The following is a 23,237-nucleotide window of genomic DNA, read 5'->3' as shown; positions in this document are numbered from 1 at the left end:
GTTAGGACTACAGGCACATGCCACCACATCTGGCTAATTTTAAAATTTTTATTTCGTAGAGACAGGGTCTTGCTATGTTGCTGAAGTGCAGTCTAGAATTCCTGGTATCAAGTGATCCTCCTGCCTTGGCCTCCCAAAGTGCTGAGATTATTGGCATTAGCCACCATGCTCGGCCCTCAAATAGACAACTTTTCAGTCTACCTTCAACGTTAAAAAACATTTCAACCATGTATTCCATTTCTCCCATTGTCCTTTACACTATTGTTGTCATACTTTTTACTTTTGAGATACTGTCTCACTCTGCTATCCAGGTTGGAGTACGGTGACATGATCACAGCTCACTGCAGCCTCCATCTCCTGGGCTCAAAGTGATCCTCCTGCTTCGGCCTCCCAAACTGCTGGGATTACAGGTGTGAGCCACCACACCTGGCCTAAGATCCATTTTTAAACTTTGCTATGGTAAGTCTATAGTAGCCTTAATTTAAGGGACCATTGGTCTTATTACAAAAGTATAACACTTTTGGAGGCTTCAGTGAATCCCTTGGTGACACAGGACTCTAGTGGTCAGATTATGTTTCCTCACCCTGTATGAGCTCTGAGAATTGTTCTGACTCCCCATTCTATGCCCAGCCTCCTTTCCTCCAAGATAGTAACTCATTTTACCCATTTAATGAGTTAAGAACATTTAACACAAACCCTTTCAACTTTCCATGTCACTTTTTCTTCTGAGGTTAATCATTCCATCAGTATCCTGTTTAGTAATACATTGCACCATTATGTTTCTTCAGGAACAGAGGCAGAAAGTTAACTCAAGGTAACCACTTAGGGGCCATGCTTCTCATAAGCAATCTGGTCTAGTAATACACTGCACCATTATGTAATACACTGACTCGCGGTCAACTTGGGTTAACATTGTAGCTCCGTTCCTGAGGAAACACAATGGTGCACTGTATTACTAGACAAGACTGTTTATGAGAAACATGGCCCCTACGTGGTAAATTATACCTAGACTGGGAGAAACAATGAATGCCTGATAGGAAGACAGGGCCTTGTGTTTCTCTGAATACAATGACTCTTGTAAACGGGGCATGTTCCTTGCAGGGACCTAGAAACTATGTCCATGAAGCTATTACAAGAGTTAGCGGCTCCTGTTGTACATGAAGCTTCTAAGTTGGAGTAGCTCTTGCATTTACCTCCTTATCTCCTTCTTCTGAGCTACTGTGTGTTTCCGTGTGTTTGGCGGATACTTGGATGGCTCTGTGAACTGCCATGAGGACTTCTCCCACGGAAGAGAAACCCTTGATGATACTGGGCTGGCAAGCTGCTTTCTATGCTTTCTTTTGATGCTGGGCTGGCAAGTTGTTTTCTTTTGATTAAATTGGTGCCAAGTGTGACCTCTTCAGGTCTTGTGAATCCAAATATTTGATTGAGTCTAAAAAGGTCCCTTTGACAAGAATTAGAGGTCCATTATTTAGCATTGCTATTCATATTATCAGGCTCCCCTTCAAGGTCTTTGAGGTTAAAACCTTGTCTTTTTCATCTAGCAAAATTTTGGTATTGCTTTGTGATCTGGGTGAATCACTTAGGCAATCTAAATTTTTTTTTTTTTTTTACCATTAATATATAATTATTTCCTATCTCAAAGAGTTGTTGTGATGATAAAGATGTAGAAATATTTCCTAGGCAGTAAAATGCTAGGTCTAAGTGTCAATACTAGTATCACTATGCTAACATATAAATTAATATTTCTTCTAATAGTATCCCTAGGTTGGGTACAGTGGTTTATGCCTGGAATCCCAACACTTTGGGAGGCCAAGGCGGGTGGATCACTTGAGTCCAGGATCTCAAGACCAGCCTGGGCAACATAAGGAGACCCCATCTCTACAAAAAATAATTTAAAGAATTAGCTGGCCATAGTGGTGTGCACCTATAATCCCAGCTACACAGGAGGCTAAGGGAGGCTAAGGTGGAGCACCTGAGCCTGGGAGATTGAGGCTGCAGTAAGGCGTGATTGCACCACTGCACTACAGCCTGGGTGACAGAGTGAGACTGTCTCAAAAAATAAAAAATAAATAATAATAAAATGAACATGAACATAAAGGTATTACTACAAATATAGTAATATTTATTAATCAATTTATGTATTAATCTTGATTTTCATTCCAACCTTCAAATGATTAGTGAAAACAATTTGATAAAGGAAGACCATCCTGATGTAAAGTTGACATCATACTAAGAAAACTACCCTGTCCTCTCTCCCCCAACCCAGCCCGGTCTGCTTTTAGGAAAGTACAAAATTATTTGCTCATCCCTTAAGTCATTCTCTTGCTGAAAGTAAAACAGTTTACTACTACTTCTATCCCAACAATGGGAGGTAAGACACATAACCTGTCTGAGCATTTAGTGAGTTGCTGGAAATATTTTAAGCCAGAGAACTGGAAGGGAAATGAGACCATTGAACTCTCCTTTTTATACTCCTGGGACCTCTTAAATCAAGCACTAAAGGACAGAAATGGCCATTATCAAGACATATTTTAGAAATTCTCAAGTATATAAATTTAGATTATAAATTTGGATTAGAGAATCAGAAATTTTATAATCTGTCTGGTAGATTTCACCTTTATGTAGCAGTATAAAATATCACTTAATAAGCAGAAATCAAACCTGTTTTACTTGTGGTTGGGGAAAGGCCAATCAACACTCTAAATCTAACAAAAGGGTAGTGGTTGTACCTAGGCCAGACCACAGAAACTTTCATTGCACATTTCACCTTCACAAAAAGGCTACTTTAGGCTCTTTCTCTGTGTATTATGGGACATAGACAAATGTATATTTCTCTGAATTTATTTCAGTTCTATTCTTCCTTAAGCTTTTAATGATTCCAAACACTGCTCCCCTTCTTTTAGTTCTCATCACCCAACCTCTAGGACCCAGATACTTTCTCACATTCCTTTCTCATTTTCCTCTAAGCCCAACACCAGAAATGGTACTAAGTGAGAATCAAGGGATCTCATTCCCTTCAGATCTGCTCTAGAGAATTAAAAAACATAAAAATAAAAATAAATGTAGCCAAAGATCCTCTATTTGTTAAAGAAATCAAACTATTTTAGCACAACAGGCCAAATGAGAAACAGGACAATCAGATTACTTTTGGAGCTATTTCTTTTTCTGTGAGATTGTTTTGAGACAGTCTCTGTCACCCAGGCAGGAGTGCAGTGGTATGATCTTGGCTCACTCACTGCAACCTCTGCCTCCCTGGTTCAAGGGATTCTCCTGCTCAGCCTCCTAAGTAGCTGGGACAGTAGAAGCGTGTGCCATCATGCCCGGCTAATTTTCGTATTTTTAATGGAGACAGGGTTTCACCATGCTGGTCCGGCTCATCTCAAACTCCTGACCTCAAGTGATCTGCCCATCTCAACCTCCCAAAGTGCTGGAATTATAGGTGTGAGCCACTACGCCCAGCCTATTTTAACTTTAAAATTTGGTTGGTTTCACAGTGAAACATTAACTACAACTATACTTAATTTTGTCAGGTACCCTAAAATTGTAATAATCTCTTGGTACAGTGGTAACATTTCATTAACCAGGTTATTCTATAGAAAAACTGAGCACATATGAGTATGTTCTAGGTAAAATTTTGTCTTGCATAAAACAACAACAAAATAGTTAAGGCCCTAATGTGCAAGTAGAGGTAGGAACACGGGGATATTAGACCAATCATGAGCCTTCCAAAAAACTTTCAATCTTATGCTGTGTCAAGATATCACTGGCTGTTGGTAAAGTGATAATGGCAGAATCAGAGAGTGCTCATGTACTTGCTGATTGAAAGTACAGGATTGACATGATTGAAGTACACTCCAGCCTGGGTACGGTGAGACTGTCTCAAAACAACAACAACAACAAAAGAAACAAGACTATCTTATACTTTTTTGTGGTTTTTCCCTTGCCCTTACAGCTTCCCTACAGTAGTGGGTAACTAGTATCCAACTAAAGGCTCTGAAAAGGGTACAAAGACCTCCTAGAAAGAGTACTTGATTTGATTAACACTAAGAAGTTTATCTGTCTGCTGTTGCTGCAGACAAGCTATATCACCAGAAAGTCATTTATAATGTTTGCGTCAATAGTAGGTACAAACCTTGGAGCTATAATTAAGATTCATTTAATTATGCTGGAAAAGTGAGGTAAAAGTGTATTAGCTTCACATAAATCACAGCAAAATGTGTTGCACACTACTTAAACTTTCTTCAAATTCTTTGTGTAGCAGCTATTGGTTTTTAAACTTACAATGAAAAAATGCTTTGCAAGAAAATTCAATGTTCAAAGACAAAAAAAAAAAAGCACTCGGAGAAAATATAACTAAAGGACATTTATTTATTTTTACCAAGACTTTATCTTGAGGACATGGCTAAACTGCATTTCCACCCCCCACCCCATCTTGAAGAAGGGTTAGAACATGAATGTTATAAAGTAGATATGAACAGTTGAAGGACTGGAACCAACATTAACTGACGAAGAACAACTTTCATCTAAATCATCATAAAAATGTTTAAGTAAAAAAAAAAAAAAAAGAAAAGAAGAGAAAAAAAGAGTGGGTAACGGGGGTTTCCGATTGAACAAGATCCTCACATTTCATCCAATACAGTCAATCTTGGCTAGAGTATAACAAAGTGGAAACAGGATTACTATGATACAAAACTTCCACTACAGCACGCTGTACACACCTGTGTTCCAAGCCCACCCCAACCCCCCCAATGCTTCCAACACAATTATTTCCCAGCCTGTTGGGCCTGCCGACGAAGGAGCACGTAGATCTTCTCTTTAATCCAGTCTTTGTTATAAGGCTGGTATGTCTGGGTATCAGCTCGGTAACTGAGGAGAGAAAAAGAATAAGCAAAGTCACAGTGGTCAATCACTGTCAGGTGTTTAAATCCCCAAATCATAACGGCCCAATGATGGCACAGATGTGCACATTTCCAAAAATGAACTTAATGAAAAGTTGAAAGAGCTACTTCCACAGCTGTTGAATTTTAAGTGACATGAACTTTGTATCACCTAGTACAATCTTATAGTGGAAAAAGAAAATAGAACTTTTAAGCTAAACGCCCAGTATGTTACATATCTACTTCTTCACAGAGTATGACCAGAAACCATGTGTTCTGTCTCCCACATAGTTTCTATTTTTATGGTTCCTTTAGTGATTAAAAAACAACAACAAAAAAATTGGCCAGGCACAGTGGCTCATGCCTGTAATCCCAGCACTTTGGGAGGCTGAGACGGCTGGATCACTTGAGGTCAGAAGTTCAAGATCAGCCTGGCCAACACAGTAAAACCTTGTCTCTACTAACGTACAAAAATTAGCTGGGCATGGTGGCACGCGTCTGTAGTCCTGGCTACACAGGAGGCTGAGGCAAGAGAATTGCTTCAACTGGTGGAGGTTACAGTGAGCCGAGATCGTGCCACTGCACTCCCACGAGTGAGACTCCATCTCAAAAAAACAAAAACAAAAACAAACAAAAAAACAAAAAACACTAGAACAAACTTTAGATTCGCAAAGTTTATTCTGAGTTAACTAAAAAAACCTTTAAAAAACATGTACTGGCAACAAATATTTCTTGCTGATTTCCCTCCCCCTGTAAAGCATTAAGGAAATCTTAAACCTATATTTTAGGATTTGCTTTTTAAAATAAATAATGCTAGAGGCCTATGGAGAAGAATTATCAGAAGACATAGTAAGCTCCAAAATATCTCCAATCAGAAGGGTAAGGAGTACACAGACTGGCATTAGCAGTAAAACTGCAATGGGACTGTGAGTAGTATCTAGTAAGATGTCACAGAGTACTGGGTGTTGCTTTAACTTCTTACCTGAATTAACTCATTTTTACAACCCTGTAAGTAGGTACAATTATCCCTGCTCCCTGCCCACCTCCTTTTTTTTGAGACAGAGTCTCACTCTGTCATGTCACTCAGTCTGGAGTGCAGTGGTGCCATCTTGGCTCACTGCAACCTCTGCCACCTGGGTTTTCATGATTCTCCTGCCTCAGCCTCCTGAGTAGGTAAGACTATAGGCGTGTGCCACCACGTCTGCAGGGGCCATTGAAAATAATATGCTAAGAATAAATAAGGCTCAATAACAGTATCTCTAGCTAGTTGCACTTTTAATGAACTCCAGTAGTCAAGGACACTATCTCAGTTGAACTTTAATGAACTCTAGTAGGCGCCAAGAAGGCGGACAAATAAGAAAAAGTTTAGAGACAAGGAACTAAGCAGAAGGTTACATCTGGGTGCAGAAAGTTTGTTTTGCATTGTGTTATTTCTGCTGACGTGGGGTTTATGGAGTATAAATAAAGTGAGGCGGAGGCTCTAGGCGCGGCCGCCATGTTCTCTGTTTGTCTTTGTCTCTTGTGTCTCTTCATTCTCCACCACCCCTGGCACGGGCCCCAACAACGTCCAGCTAATTTTTTGTATTTTTAGTAGACGAGGTTTCACTATGTTGGCCAGGCTGGTCTTGAACTCCTGACCTCAAGTGATCCAGCCGCCTCAGCCTCCCAAAGTGCTAGGATTACAGACGTGAGCCACTGCACCTGGCCCCCTTTTTCATAAATGAGAAACCAAGGCTTTAAAAGTGAAGCAACTTATTCGCTAGGTAATGCTGGACTGGAGGTAGATTTTAAATACTCCTGACTCCAGAGTCCTCACTATTAATCACTAAGTTAGAAACCTAAACTACAATCTTTGACAAAGGAAATAAATTCCAAGTAGGAATGCTTTATACAATTAACATCATATTCTTCCTCTGAACAGTATGGTCACAATCTGGTTTATTAAAAATGTATAAGATTCTCATTTTTAAAAATGCTTAACCAAATTAAAAAATTATAAAATGTAATTTTTTCTGAAAACTCTGTCCATGCTTCCTAATTAAATAAGCTCTAAGCTAGTCTACTGCAAAATGTGGCAGAAGAGACTATAATGTTTATATTAACACTGGAAAAGAACTTAAAAAGGAATAAAATTTCTCACAATTATCGTATCTGGGTGGGATAGGCTTTGTTTATACCCATTCCCCCCCAACAAAAATCACTCTGGTTTGTGAACATTTAGGAATCCATCAACTTGCATGCAATTTTCCAACTCATCAAATAGTAGGCTGGGTGCCAGCGGCTCATGCCTGTAATCCCAGCACGTTGGGAGGCCAAAGCTGGCGGGTCACGATGTCAAGAGGTCAAGACCATCCTGGCCAACATTGCGAAACCCCGTCTCTACTAAACAAAAATACAAAAATTAGCTGGGCATGGTGGCGTGCACCTGTAGTCCCAGCTATTCGGGAGGCTGAGGCAGGACAATCACTTGAACCTGGGAGGCAGAGGTTGCAGTGAGCCGACATGGCACCACTGCACTCCAGCGAGACTCTTATCTCCAAAAAAAAAAAGTAATAATGCCTTCTTTATGGAAAGCTGTGTGGTTGATGGCTGTGAACCGGTACTGGAAAATGAGACAATTAAATGTTAAATACTTTAATAAAATGCGTAGTCATTGGCACAGATGAATCTTTTAACCTATTGTTATGGTCAATGAATGTAAGTTTATATGAGAACAGAGGCTATGGGTCTGGGCAGTGAAATCAGCAGCGTCTTCAGTGATACCAACTTCTCTTATTGATCAGGAATACCTCTCGTCATTATAATAACTGACGGTGAAAATGTTCTTTGTCTCTAAGCAAACAAGAAAATACTGCATCATCAAAAGGATATTATTTTCATCTTACAAAAAGCTTTTTAAAGAAATGTACAGATCAGAAAACTGAAAAACTTTGACTCTGACTTTAAGTATACAAAATACAAATTTTCCATGCCTACATTTTATTATTAATACATGGTCAGTTTGCTCTGGGTTTAGTCATGTTACAAAGTAGATTCTTATTTATTCCATTTCCACACAAACTGTTTAAAAAAAATTACTTAAAAAAAGTTCTATGTCACTGCCATGTAAATTTAATAGAAGCAATGAGCACACAACCATTTACAAACCAAAAATGGACCCAGTCTCTGGTCTGAGGAGTAACAGCCCAAATCTCAGTCCTTGATGAAACAGAGGATAGGTGCTGTTACAGGATGTGCTGTGGCAGTGGGTGACCTCTTTGGAAACAATACCTGATTTCTCCTGAACATTCAAATAACAAAAAAGACATAACCAAAGTCACCTGGGAAAAATAGTTTTAAGTCCTAAATTTGATTATGAAAGTTTTTCAGAGGCCAAAAAGTTTTCAACATTAGAAACAAACATAAATAATTTAGTTACAGGTTTTCAAGCTATGATAATTTATGGTTTTTAACAGTCTCTCTGTAACTATTAAAAGTCATAAATTATCATTAACCTCTCTTCTATTATTTCTGGAATGACTGTAGGTGGGAAGAATTATCTAGGTAATAAAGCTTCCCCCCTATTTTGCTTTAATATAGCAAATACTGTATTAAAAATCAGTTCAGTGTGCTAGATATGGTTTCTAGTTTACATTTTAAAGTCTAATGCACCCAGGCACAGTTGCTCATGCCTGTAATCTCACCCCTTGGGGAGGCTGAGGGAGCAGGATCACTTGAGCCCAGGAGTTTGAGACCAGCCTGGGTAACATAGCAAGACCCTGTCTCTAAATTTTTCTTTTTATAAAGTCTAGTACAAAGTTAGAAAAGCTATATTCTGTCATTAATGACATACTTTTATGTTATTAACATGTTACTTATAACTGTTTCACTCTGTTCAATTTTCATACTGTTGAAAAAACCCGAACACCTTTTCAATCTCACTTGAAATTTATAATTTATCTCACTTGTAGAAATTAAAATTCATATCATTCTACTCCTGGCAAATTTAAATAACATGCTTGTAATTAAAAATAAAACTCTATCCTGACTTCTTTGATCTAGTTGAAAAGGGAGTTGCGGCATGTCTAATAATGCTGTGCTCAGCAAGCACTTGATCCTCACAAGGAGTCTTGCGAACTAGATTTGTCTCCATTTCACAAATGAGCAAACTGAAGTTTAGCAATACCAAGCGGCCTTGTCAAAGGGAGCTAGCAAATGGTGGAGACAGGATTCAAACCCAGCTATGTCTAATTCTCCATTCCAGCTAGCTCTTAACCACAGCCTCCCAAGACGAGTAAAACATGATCCTTCATTTCAAGTTTACTTCCCACTTACTGGGAGTAAGTACGACATCCCAAAAGCATCAGGATTAGATCGTGAATGTTTCAGTAAGGTTCTTTTATAAAACCATAAAGACAACCCTTAATTTTTAATCAATGCAGAATACAGCTCTGTAATATAAATAAGGGAAATAGAAAATTATCAATAATTTTAGAAAGCTATGCCTCAAACATCATGAATGACGTGCATTTATATAATCAATATTTACTCAGCCCTAATTATGTACCAGAGATGCAGCAATGAACAAAAACAAAGCAACTTGTTCTTAAATTCTATCAATTAATATACACATTATTGGTAATTTCATATCCAGTGGATGATTCTGTCAACACCTAGGCCTCCCAATTCCATGAACTCTGTTCCTCTAATGATCTCATCTCCTACCCTCTCTTGGCCAGATACCTAGACCTTGTCATTACTAACAACTTCAATTTCCTAATTTCAAGCATGTCATTCTCTGACCACCACTTCCTAACACTCTAATGTGAGCAATCCTTGATCCAGTGGGACCTACAATTAACTTATCTACCTCTGTTTCCAGCACCTGCTCCTACACACCCAATTAAAGCTCATGGTCATTCAGTCCTTGCTGTTATCCTCATATATGCCCTCAACCTTTAGCAACATCTTTACTCTCTACCTACTCCTCACCTGTAACCATCTAGGTGAAAGAGACTAGGATAAAATCCCATGATCACAATGACTGATTTCACTTTAAATCATTATCAGATAGGTACGTTGGAGGACACTTAATACATCCCTGAATTAACTGCAGTTCGCTACTTCTTTCACCTTCCTAGCTTATTTCTTACTTTTCCACAAACCTGTAACAACTGTTTCAAATGGTGTCCTTGCTCCCTATCTTTCTGAGATAACTGAAGCATACAGAAGATAATTCCCCCCAGCTCCCAAATTTGCCTGTCCTCCCTTTTTCATGAATGAACTGTGCAAGAGCCAATCTGAGCTATCAGTTTCTCCTTCTCTAGTAGATCATCCCATCAGCCTGCAAACTTACCATTACTTTTCCCACCTTAAAAAAACCAATTTCCTTCTCCATCTACAACCCCATTTTTTCTGTTCTTTCAAGCAAAATTCTTAAAAAAAAAAAAAAAAAGCAAGCCTGTAATAGCCACCTATAAATCCTCTCTTTTCATTCCCTTCCATACACTGAAATCTGTAAGCATTTTTACTCCTGGCACTTGACCACAACTGTTTTGGAAGTCATCAAAGACTTCCACAGTGTGAAATCCAGAGGTCAATTAAATTCTCAGTCCTTACTTATCTGACCTATCGATGACATGATACACTTCTGCATTGGCTTCCAGGATATCATTGCTCCCTACCCCTCCAATCTCCTAAGACTCTCTCTCTCACTCATTCCTCTGCAGCCTCAAAGGCTTCCTTAATGACTTCAAACATGACAGGCACCTGTACTTCAGGACTTCTACACAAGCTGTCCACCATCCCCCTCTGTCTGGTATGTTTTTCTTATAGATGTCTGCACGGCTTAAAGTACCATGCAACATTCATTTGAATGTTCTGAGTGACCAAAGCGAAATGGCTACAACTGGAACACAATGAAGAAGTACAGAAAACAAAACTCAAACATTCCAAGGAAATGCATGTTTTGGAACTTTTGGGAGACAGCATGGTGTAGCCACATTCCAGGATTGGCTTCAGTGGTGATCCAGGAAGTGCCTATGAGTAAGACTTGTATATTTCTCATCACTGCTCTTTCAACTTCTAGCACAGCACCTGGCATGTAATAAGTATTCAAGTGTCTGATGATTGAGTATTGTATCATAAGGTGCTAGTTAAATGAGCTGTATTTACACTCAATTTCTGTTTACTAATGTAAAAAAGATTAGGTAAGTCTATAGTAATACTTTATGCTACTTGTTAGCAGTTGTCAGAAGCAGATTATCAATACAAACTATAACAAATATGCTAAAAAATCTCATTATTACATACCAAAAAATATATATTTACACAGGGTAGGATTGAAATTAAATTCAATTTCAGCCCTACACATATTTAAGTTTTTGAAATGTCATAAAAAAAGATAATCTTAGTTTTAATCCAAAACCAATGGCTTTAGGACAAAGACTGTAAAGGAAAAAAAAAAATTAGGTATAAGGAACAAAGAACAGGGACATGGAACTTCTTAATTAGGATCCTTACTGGATACTAACTACATCAATTAGCAAAATTCTTTTTTTCTGTGCCTTTGGCTTTATGTTGCCAATCTCTTATTTCTGTAAGAGAAATATTAATTACTATATACTATGCAAATACAAAGATCAGTGTCAGGCACATAGTTAGCTCCCAATACCATAAATCACCTCAAAGAGACAGAAAAACAATAGAAAATACAAGATAACAGACATGTTGGCTAATACTTACACCAGGCAGCTGAGGTCTGCCAGATCATCGATGAAATCAAACAACTGACTGATGTCATATGTGATAGAGGGACTGTTGGGATTCATTCTTTTCAGATGTTCTTCATACATTTTACAAACACCTAAGAAAGGATAGGAAAAAAAGCAAAATCTTAAATTCGTATACACTTCTAGATATGAGCAGTGCTATATGTTGATATCATATTTACTTTATAAAGTTGGGCTGGGGAAAAGATGATCGACTGATGGCTTTTGATTACTGCCACTGGCAAATACTTTTTTATTTTATAAATTCACCAGGTCAGGTGCAGCGGCCTCGCAGTTTAAGACCAGCCTGCCTGGGCAACATAGGGAGACCTCATCTCTACAAAAATTAAAAAATTAGCCAGGCGTGATGGCATGTGCCTGTGGTCCCAGCTACTTGGGAAGCTGAGGTGTGAGAATCACTTGGCTGCAGTGAGCCATGATTGCATCACTGCACTCCAGTCTGGGCACCCAAGAAATTCACCACAATGTTGGTTTAAGTATTTTGTGTCTTCATAATAAAATGATTACTTCAAACCATTGGAGCTAAGGGACTTTCAAGACTTGCCATCTGATGGTTCAAACAAATATCACTGTGGGTCTTAACAGGTTTTCCAGTAATTCTTCCTAAAGCCACAGAGCAAAAGATCAAAAATAAATAAATAAATAAATTAATTAATTAATTAAAACTTAAAAATTGGCAACAAGGAAAGAGATTATCCTAACGTGTATTTAAGATCCTGGACTACGAATTCACACAGACTTGAGTTCCAGCTCTGCCCTTGTCAAACTGAGGACAAACAACTCCATTCCCCAAACCACACCTGTCAAACAGAGTTAAGAGTGCCTCTTCATAGAATTGTGAGTTTATTTGAAATAATACATATAAAGCATTAGCACATGAACAAGGATGTAAGTACTGAAATATAATAAAAAAGATAATAAGCAAAATCATTAATAGCAAGCCCACATCACTAATTATAATTAGCTACAGAGTACATTATCTATTTAGTTTTTAATCAATGATACTCTCCTTTCTTTTCTTTTTTAGAGTTTTGCTCTTGTTGCCCAGGCTGGAGTGCAATGATGCGATCTTGGCTCACTGCAACCTCTGCCTCCTGGGATCAAGTGATTCTCCTGCCTCAGTCCCTCAAGTAGCTGGGATTACAGGCACCTGCCACCACACCCAGCTAATTTTTTGTATTTTTAGTAGAGATGCGGTTTCACCATGTTGGCCAGGCTAGTCTTGAACTCCTGACCTCAGGTGATCAGCCCACCTCACACAAGGGGCTGGGATTACAGGCATGAGCCATCGCACCTGGCCTGATATTCTCCTTTCTTATTCCCACAAAAGGAGAATATACCTTTTCAGTCTACTCCCACTGTCAACTATTTTAAGACTATTATGATGAATGGATAAGTGACATAAATGCTAGTTATCTAGAAAAAACACGTCCTATACTGTATACGTAAGCCTTTTATTAGCTCCAAATTAACTTTATAAATTTCCTAGTAAAAATACTATTCAACCACAGAACTACCAAACAACTATCTTAGGGTTTTTGATTGCTACTGGCATACTACATTGTGATGGCACAGAATATCACCCGAGTTACTGAACGGAAAGAAAACAAAAACTAGGAAAATAAATTCATATATCTTAAAAAGGCATTGACCCACAGTTACCATACTCTTTTTTTTTTTGAGATGGAGTTTTCGCTCTTGTTACCCAGGCCAGAGTGCAATGAAGCAATCTTGGCTCACTGCAACCTCCGCCTCCTAGGTTCAAGCAATTCTCTTGCCTCAGCCTCAACCTCCAGAGGAGCTGGGATTACAGATATATGCCACCAAGCCCGGCTAATTTTTGTATTTTTAGTAGAGATGGGGTTTCACCATGTTGGCCAGGCTGGTCTGAAACTCCTGAGCTCAGGTGATCCACCCAGGTTGGCCTCCCAAAGTGCTGGGATTACAGGCATGAGCCACCATGCCCAGCCTCCATTATACTTCATGGTAAAAGACGGGATGCTTTTCTGCTAAGATTAGGAAGAATACCAGAATATTTACTGTTGCTACTTATATTCAACATTGTACTAGAAGTTCTAGCCAGGGCAATTAGGCAAGAAAAAGAGATTAGAGGCCTTCAGATTGGAAAGAAAGAAATACAGCTATCATTATTTGCAGATGACATTATCTTGTAGATAGAAAATCCTAAGGAAACAATAAAAATCTATTAGAACTAATAAATGAGTACAGCAAAGTTGCAGGATATACGATGAGTATATGAAAATAAATTCTATTTCTATGGCTTAACAACAAATCTGAAAATAAAATTAAGAAAACTCCATTTATAACAGCATAAAAAAGAATGAAACTCTTAGAAATAAACCTAACAAAAGAAGTACAAAACGTGTACACTCTACACTATAAAATGTCATGGAAAGACTTTTTTCCCCTTGAGACAATGTCTTATTCTGTTGCCCAGGCTGGAGTGCAGTGGCCCAATTACAGCTCACTGCAGCCTTGACCTCTCAAGTTCGTGATCCTCCCAAGGATCTGGGACTACAGGTACGCACCACCATGCCAAGCTAATTTTTGTACTTTTCGGAGAGCAGGGGCTTCATCATGTTGCCCAGGCTAGTCTCAAACTCCTGGGCTCAAGCAATCCGCTCACCTTGTCCTCCCAAAGTCTTGGGATGACAGGTATGAGCCATCATGCCATGCTTAATAAGTGGAAAGACATTCCACGTTCATGAGTTGGAAGATCTGATGGCAATACTCCGCCAAATGATCTACAGATTCAATACAATTTCTATAAAAATCCAAGCTGCTTTTGCAGAAGGCAACAATCTAATCCTAAATTTGACACAGAAATGCAGGAGACCCAAGACAGCCAAAATAATCTTGAAAAAGAACAACACTGGAGGATTCAAACTTCTCGATATCAAAACTTACTATGAAACTACTGCAATCAAGACAACATGGTATTAGCATGAGGACAGGTATCTAGATCAATGGAACAGAAATGAGAGCCCAGAAACAAACCCTCACATTTATGGTCAACCGCTTTTTGACTAGCATGCCAAAACAATTCAACAAAGAACAGTCTTTTCAACAAATGACGCTCGGACAAGTGGATAGTCACATGTGAAAGAACGAACTTGGACACATCCCTACAACAGACCAGAGACTTAAAAGTAGGAGCCCAAACTATAAGACCCATAGAAAAAAATAAAGGCATTAATATTTGTGACCTTGGATAAAGCAATGGTTTCTTAGATATGACACCAAAAGCACAAAAAGAAAAATATGTAAGTTAAAGTTTATAAAAATAAAGAACTTTTGGCTCCAAAAGACACTATTAGGAAAGTGAGAAGACACCGCAAACTGGGAGAACACCTTTATAAAACATCTATCTGATAAAGGACTAGTGTCCAAAAATATACAAATAACTCCTAAAACTCAACCATAATCAATGAAAAAAGGGCAGAAGATGTGGATACCTCAATAAAGATGTAGACAGCAAATAAGCATATGAAAAGATGACATTATATGTCATTAGGGAATTGCAAATTAAAACAATAAGATACCTTAGAATGGCTAAAATCTAAAACACTGACAACACCAAATGCTGGTAAGGATGTGGAACAGAAACTCATTCACTGCTAGTGGGAATGCAAAAGGGTACTGCCATGTCTGAAGACAGTTTGGCAGTTTCTTACAAAGCTAAACATACTTGTACCACATAATCTAGCAATCACTCTCCTACGTATTTACCCAAATGAGCTGAAAACTTAGGTCTACACAAAAACCTACACATAAATGTTTATAGCAGCTTTATTCATAATTACCAAAAAATAGAAGCAAACAAGATGTGCTTCAATAAGTGAATGGATAACCAAACTGTGGTACATTCATTCAAGGGAATATTATTCAGCAATAAAAAGAAATGAGCTATACAGCCATGCACACAAAAAGTAAGAACCATAAAAGCATATTGCTAGGTCAGCCAGGCGTGGGGGCTCAAGCCTGTGATCCCCAGACTTTGGGAGGCCAAGGTGGACGGATCACTTGAGGTCAGGAGTTTGAGACCAGCCTGGCCAAATAGTAAAACCCGTCTCTACTAAAAATACAAAAAAAGGTAGCCAGGCATGGTGGTGCAGGCCTGTAATCCCAGCTATTTGGGTGGCTGAGGCAGGAGAATCGCTTGAACCAGGGAGGCAGAGGTTGCAGTGAGCTGAGATTGCGTCACAGCACCCCAGCCTGGGTGACAGAGTTTAAAAAAAAAAAAAAAAAAAAAAGCATATTGCTAGGTCAAAGCAGCCAATCTGAAAAGGCTTCATACTCCACTAACTCCAACATGACATTCCAGAAAAGGCAAATGGTAAAAAGATCAGGGGTTTGGGGGTGGTGGCAAGGAAGGAGGGATAGGTAGGGCAATGGGGATTTTTGGGAGTGAAACTACTCTGTATGATACAGTAAAGGCAGATACATGTAATTATACATGTCAAAACCCACAGAATGTTCAACACATACAGTAAACCCTAACATAAACTGTGAACTTTAGTTAATAATCATCTATCAATATTAATTCATCAATCGCAACAAGTGTAATCAGACTAATAGAAAATGCATGAATAGGGGAAACTAAGAAGGGCAGGAAAGAAGGCGTATGCTGGAGCTCTATACTTTCCAAACAATTTTCCCATAAACCTAAAACTGCTCTAAAAACATGGTCTTAAATAAAGTATTTAACTGCTCTTAAAAAATAGTGAGGGGGAGGAGAAAAAAGCTCCGATCTACAGGTTTTTTTCTACCAAAAAAAAAAAAAATAGAATAATAAAATTACCATTTGGCAACCACACCATGTGAGAACTTATTTAATAATTATTTTAACTTTTTTTTGTTTTAGCTTTTTAAATGGGAAATAAATCACCATTTTTAATTTTTAGAAAAAGAAAAAGAGCTACCAAGTCATGAAAAGACATGGAGGAAACTTAAATGCACACTGCTAAGTCAAAAAAGCCAGTAAGAAAAAGCCACACACGATGATTCCAACTATATGACATTCTGGAAAAGGCAAAACTATGGAGACAGTGAGAAGAACAATGGTTCCCAGAGGTTGAGGGTGGGGTAGGAAGGGATGATTAGGTAGAGCACAAGAAATATTTAGGGCAGGGCAGTGAAACTATTCTGTGTGATGCTGTAATGGCGGACAAACGACATTGCACATTTGGGAAAATCCACAGAAATGTAGGATATAAAGAATGAAACCTAGTATAAACTACGCACTTTACTTAATGATAATGTATCAGTAATGCATACTGGTTCATCACTGTTACAAATGTACCATACCACAGGGATTCGTTAAAAATAGGGGAAATCGTGTAGGGGTGAAGAAAGAGAGTAATATGGGAAAACTGTAGTTTCTGTTCAATTTTTCTACAACCCTGAAACTGCCCTGAGAAATAAAGTACATTAATTTTTTTTTAACTTAGACTTTCCTAAAATCAGCAAAAGTTAATAAAGAGTATTGCAGAATCAAAGACCAAACATGGTAATACAGGTTAGGAAACAATTTGCTAAGAGAGTTTGCATACAAAATCTACATCAATAGCAGGCAGAAATGTCAGTAGAGAAATGGATCTGAAAAGAGATGAAGAAAAAATGCCATGTTCTTCTTTAAGAATTAGAGTAGACGGCTGGGAGTGGTGGCTCACGCCTGTAATCCCAACACTTTGGAAGGCTGAGGTGGGTGGATCACTTGAGGTCAGGAGTTCAGAACCAGCCTGGTCAACATGGTGAAACCCTGTCTTTACTAAAAATACAAAAATTAGCTGGGTGTGGTGGCACACATCTGTAGTCCCAGCTACTCAGGAGGCTGAGGAAGGAGAATCATTTGAACCCAGGAGGCAGAAGTTGCAATGAGCTGAGACTGCACCACTGCACTCCAGCCTGGGTGACACAATGAGACTCTGTCTCAAAAAACAAAAAGAAACAAAGATACCTTCACTCATATGTTTACTGCAGTACTATACACAACAGCAAAGTCATGGAATCACTTAAGTGTCCATCAATGGATGACTAGATAAAGGAAACGTGGTGTATGAGTATGCATACATATACACACCATGGATTACTACTCAGCTATTAAAAAAATAAAACCATGTCTTTGTAGCAACATGGATGGAACTGGAGGTCATTATCTCAAGTGAAGTAACTCAGAAAGTCAAACATATAATGTTCTCTTATTAGTGGAGGCTAAATAATGTGTGCACATGGACAGACAGAGTGGAATAACTGACACTGGAGACTACAAAAGATGGAAGAAAGGTGAGGGATGAAAAATCACTACTGCGTACAATGTACACCAGGTGATGGTTACACTAAAAGCCCAGACTTGGTTGGACGCGGTGGCTCACGCTTGTAATCCCAGAACTTTGGGTGGCTAAGGCAGGAGAACTGCTTGAGGCTAGAAGTCTGAGACCAACATGTACAACACAGTGACTCCATCTCCATAACAAAAAGAAACAAAAAATTAGCCAGGTGTGGCAGCAGGTGCCTGTAGTCCCAGCTATTTGGGAGGCTGAGGCAGGAGGACTGCTTAAGCCCAAGAAACTGAGGCTGCAATAAGCCATGATCACCACTGCACCCCAGCCTGGGTGACAGAGCAAGACCCTGTCTCTTAAGGGGGGAAAAAAAAAAAAAAGGCCCAGATTTTACTCCTACGCAATATATCTATATAAGACTGCACTTGTATCCCTTAAATCTATTAAAACAACCTATTAAAAACAGACACGCAAGTCTACAGTGCTTGAGTTTAACCAGAATATATAAGGGATACCTGTAAAGTATTTCCATACTATAACAAAATAACGTGACAAATAATAACAGAATATTTATAAAACAACAAGTGGCTCTGGAAAGTCATTCATTATATACATTAGTTTAAAAAAACAAAACAAACACCTAATACTTGCAGCAAGGAGGATAGTATATACATAATTAATGTTCAAAATGTTCAACAGGCCAAGACTGGTGGATCACTTGAGGTCAGGAGTTTGAGACCAGCCGGGCCAACATGGTGAAACCCCGTCTCTACTAAATACATAAAAAATTAGCTGGCTGTGGTGGCCCATGCCTGTAGTCCCAGCAACTAGGAAGGCTGAGGCACAAGAATCTCTTGAACCTGGGGGGCGGAGGTTGCATGAGCCGAGATCACATTACTGCACTCCAGTCTGGGTGACAGAGCAAGACTGTCTCAAATGATAAATAAACAAATAAATAAATAGGATGTTCTCTAATTATGGTCCATCCTAAATATCTGTTTTCCCGCCTAAAATTAGCAATTCAAGAAGTTTGGAGGGTTGAAAGTGATAAAGGTAGGGCCTGGGGTGGATGGACTATTAAAAAAAAAAAAAAAGAAATTTGGTGGGGGAAAACCCAGTTCTTAAATGAGACATTTTTCTACTCCTTGATTAGTGTTAAACTCACCTTCCATGCATTCATTCACAGATTCGTAGTCAGCATAAGTTCTCCCTTCTGGCCTCTTAGTAGGCTGTACCAGCAAAATGGTGTGAGACTGCAGGGGGAAAACATGATTTCAATATGAGTTTCTATTTGAGAAATTCATAGTATGATTTTAAAAATCCCCATTTGTAATGCAATAATGATTGCTAGTTATTAAAATGTAATGAGAGGCCAGGCATGGCATCCCATGCCTGTAATCCTCATGCTCTGGGAGGCTGAGGGTGGAAAATCACTTAAGGCCAGAAGCCTGAGACCAGCCTGGGCAACATAGCAAGACCCTGTCTCTACAAAAAAAAAAAAAAAAAAAGGCCGGGCGCAGTGGCTCAAGCCTGTAATCCCAGCACTTTGGGAGGCCGAGACGGGTGGATCACGAGGTCAGGAGATCGAGACCATCCTGGTCTACATGGTGAAACCCCGTCTCTTCTAAAAATACAAAAAAAAAACTAGCCGGGCGAGATGGCGGGCACCTGTAGTCCCAGCTACTCAGGAGGCTGAGGCAGGAGAATGGCGTAAACCCGGGAGGCGGAGCTTGTAATGAGCCAAGATCGCGCCACTGCACTCCAGCCTGGGCGACAGAGCGAGACTCTGTCTCAAAAAAAAAAAAAAATTCCCTGGGTGCACGCCTGTAGTCCCAGCACTTTGGAAGTCTAAGGCAGGAGGATTCCTTGAGCCCAGGAGGCTGAGACTGCAATGCACCATGATCACACCATTGCATCGAAGAGTGAGAACCCTATCTCTAAAAAAAAAAGTCATTAGGATACTTTTCCCACAAAAATATTTATGTCTTAGTCCAAGTGTAGGATCTAGCTGGATTCACAACTCTGCTGTAAGGTCTCCCTAAGTCTCCCAGTCCTACTGTTTATTTACTGCCTACAAGTTATCAGTGTAAGCTACCTTGCCTTCCTTTCTTTTGTATCTTTTCTTCCCAACTAAATTATAAACCTGCTTAGGTTTTCTGTCTCCAGTGGTCACTTTCCATCTTTAATGCTCTTAAGTCATTAATAAAAACTCAGATGGGCTGATGAAAGGAAACAAAAGGGGAAATAGTATAATAATTACAAGCATGGTTTCAATTTAAGTTTTTTTTCCAACTTTAGCATAAGAACAAAGTCACATTTTATCCAGGGGTTAGACTTAACATTAAAGCAGTAGATAAATTAGCAATATAAACACATCGTAAGAATTACCCTTAAAAATCCATTAAACTATTCACCTGGTAGATGACTTGCGTTACTGGGCTTTCTCATACCAAAACCACTTATTAGAATCACACAGAATGTTAGGTTATCACACTACGAGAAATGTGAAATAAGGCCGAAAAATAGCAGACTTGTCTTCCACTTCATGCTCACTGGGGAACATGTTTTTGTTAGCGTTTAGTCACTAACGAGTCAATCTCAGTGTTTCTCAACCTGGGCTCTATTACATTTTGAGCTGGCTGATTCTTTGTTACAAGTGTCCCTTAGGGAGCAAAAAATCTCATCCAGCTGAGAATTCACTGGTCTGTTGAAAACATAACCCATCCAATTTTTTGCTACCCGTGTAAGGTTGATTAATTAAATGCAAGTATGATGCAACTCCACTGTAAACCCAGTCCCAAATCAAACTATTCACTTTTTTCTTTCTCTTCTGCTGTACTAGTATTTTTCAGCCAAAAACCAGCAAACAAAAATTTCCTAACAGGAACCCTAAACTGTTTTGGAATGAATGTTTTTTTTTTTTTGAGACAGAGTTTTGTTCTTGTTGCCCAGGTTGGAGTGCAATGGCGCTCCAACTCAGCTCACCACAACCTCCGCTTCCCAGGTTCAAGAGAATCTTCAGCTTCAGCCTCCCAAGTAGCTGGGATTACAGGCATTTGCCACCACGCTCGCTAATTTTGTCTTTTTAGTAGAGACGGGATTTCTCCATGTTGGTCAAGCTGGTCTCGAACTCCTGACCTCAGGTGATCTGCCCGCCTCGGCCTCCCAAAGTGCTGGGATTACAGGCGTGAGCCACTGCGCCCGGCCAAAATGATCAGAATTTTTAACCATCATATTGGAACTGAAATAGCTGAATGAACAATGGAAAAACAGTACATTTAACATGACATGCAAAACAAAGGGTTAACATACTCTTCTCTCCCCATCAAGAATTAAATCACTTTGACTAAAAGTTTGAGAGGGTGTGAGATAAAAACGGAACTTGGTGACAAGAGAAGGACTAACTCTTACCTATAATAACCTGAACAGTCAAAGCCTTTGTTAAATCGATTTAAAAGCCACAGAAAGCATTAGATTATTTGTTACACAGAAGTCTTTGTAAGCCAGCTACTCAAAAAGTTTCAATGAGTCATTTGTTAAGAAAAAATAATTTTGTAGAAACCACGTACATTCTTGCAACAGAGCTTGCCCTATACACTAGCGATCTCAACTGCTACTATAATTGTATTCCAATTCTAATGCAAATTAAAGGACTAATTTGAAAGCCTAACAATGGAAAAAGCTATACAGCATGCTGCTTTTTATATCTAGTCTTAAAATGAACACTGGGCAAAGTTTACTATTTTCAATACTTACTGCCCAAAAAAGGATTAAAAAACACTAAGAACATAACATGATACATTTTTAAAAATGTGGTCATTTTTAAATGGCATTGCTTTTCTGCTCAAATTCTTTACAGATTATACCACCTCTCAAGACAGTTTTGGTCACTTTCTTCGAATTGGAGCTTACTGATCATCCCGGTTGGATTCTAATAGAGCTGATCTCTGAGCTGAGCCTACTTTTCAGCCTCCAGCCCCAAGAGGATATAAATACAGGTAAGAACAGGATCGAGGGCTGAGGGACGAGCCACATGCATACCTAGAGGTCTCAGAAATAGAAAGAAAGAAAAAAAAAAAAAAAAAAAGGCAGAGCACAGGAAAACGAAAGCTGAGAAAATATACTACAAAGTAAATACGACCTCTCCTGGCCCACATGCTGGGTATAGTAAGCTGGATGTGTCAGCTTCGAGAAAAGGTTACACAACCCTGGCCCATTGTTCCTACAGCAGGCTAGAGCATTTGGAGGGAAAAAGCACCATCCCCGGCCGGGCCCGGTGGCTCATGCCTGTAATCCCAGCACTTTGGGAGGCCGAGGCGGGTAGATTGCTTGAGGTCAGGAGTTCGAGACCAGCCTGGCCAACATGATGAAATCCCGTCTCTACTAAAATACAAAAATTAGCCGGGCGAGGTGGTGGGCGCCTGCAATTCCAGCTAGGGAAGCTGAGGCAGGAGAATTGCTTGAACCCAGGAGGCGGAGGTTGTAGTGAGCCGAGATCAACCACTGCACTCCAGCCTGGGCGATACAATGAGACTGTCTCAAAAAACAAACAAAAAAAACCACCATCCCTATGCCTCCCTCTACCGAGTAACAATCGGGAGAGAGCTCATCCTCAGGTCCAAGGCACGCCTGACCCGAGCGAGCAGCCGGGCGCGCGACCGCAGGGCGGACCGGGGCTTCGGGGCCTAGAGTCAGGCCTGGCGTCTCTGCGGCGGGAAGAAGGATCCATCCACCAACTGGAGTGGCGGGGAGTATCACGCCGCGCTGCACGGGGCTCGTGGGGAGAGGAAAATGTATGGGGCTGGGGTCGCTCTGGAGGCCGGGGACTCGGACTCGGGTAGCCGCGGAGGCCTTTCTCACCATCGCGCCAAACTCTCCTCGCTGCAGCAGCTGCCGACACCGCCGCCGTTACACGAGCTTAGCCACAACGCCGCTAACGGCCAATCCCCGCGAGAAGAGCCGCCGGAAGTCGTCGAAAGTGCAACGCAAAAGAGCCTTTTGGATCATAGAGGCAGAGTCACTTCCGGCAGCTAGAGAAGATACTGACTCTGTTTCGGCCATCTTTGATAAAGGCAAAAAGGTAAGTTAGGGAAAGTTTCCGAGCTTTAGGAAGAAGTTTTTTCTTTCAAGACGCTGTCTTCCGTACTTTCGTTATTAAACATACGGCTCAAGTGATCACCGGTGTAGACAGTGACATCTGACATCTTTAATCAGCCCTACTCAAAAATGGCGGCAACGTAAGTATCGCGGGCCAGAGGTCGGTTGTAACCCGGAAGTGCCCTTGT

The 23,237-nt window shown here is 39.8% G+C and overlaps 1 protein-coding gene across 1 annotated transcript; it reads right to left on the bottom strand.

Annotated features, from left to right (window-relative positions):
- Positions 1-4,351: 4,351 nt before the first annotated feature.
- Positions 4,352-23,213, bottom strand: ERH (ERH mRNA splicing and mitosis factor). Its single transcript, XM_023182763.1, has 4 exons — positions 22,813-23,213; positions 19,118-19,205; positions 11,604-11,724; positions 4,352-4,869 (listed from the first exon to the last, which is right to left on the bottom strand). Exons 1-4 carry the CDS (start codon positions 22,813-22,815, stop codon positions 4,767-4,769), a joined length of 315 nt encoding a protein of 104 aa, XP_023038531.1. The 5' UTR covers positions 22,816-23,213; the 3' UTR covers positions 4,352-4,766.
- Positions 23,214-23,237: the final 24 nt, after the last annotated feature.

This window comes from Piliocolobus tephrosceles, chromosome 6 (assembly GCF_002776525.5).
Source record: "Piliocolobus tephrosceles isolate RC106 chromosome 6, ASM277652v3, whole genome shotgun sequence".
In the NCBI taxonomy this organism is placed as follows: Eukaryota; Metazoa; Chordata; class Mammalia; order Primates; family Cercopithecidae; genus Piliocolobus; species Piliocolobus tephrosceles.
The sequence above is the reverse complement of the archived record's forward strand: the minus strand, read 5'-3'. Positions and strand labels throughout refer to the sequence as shown.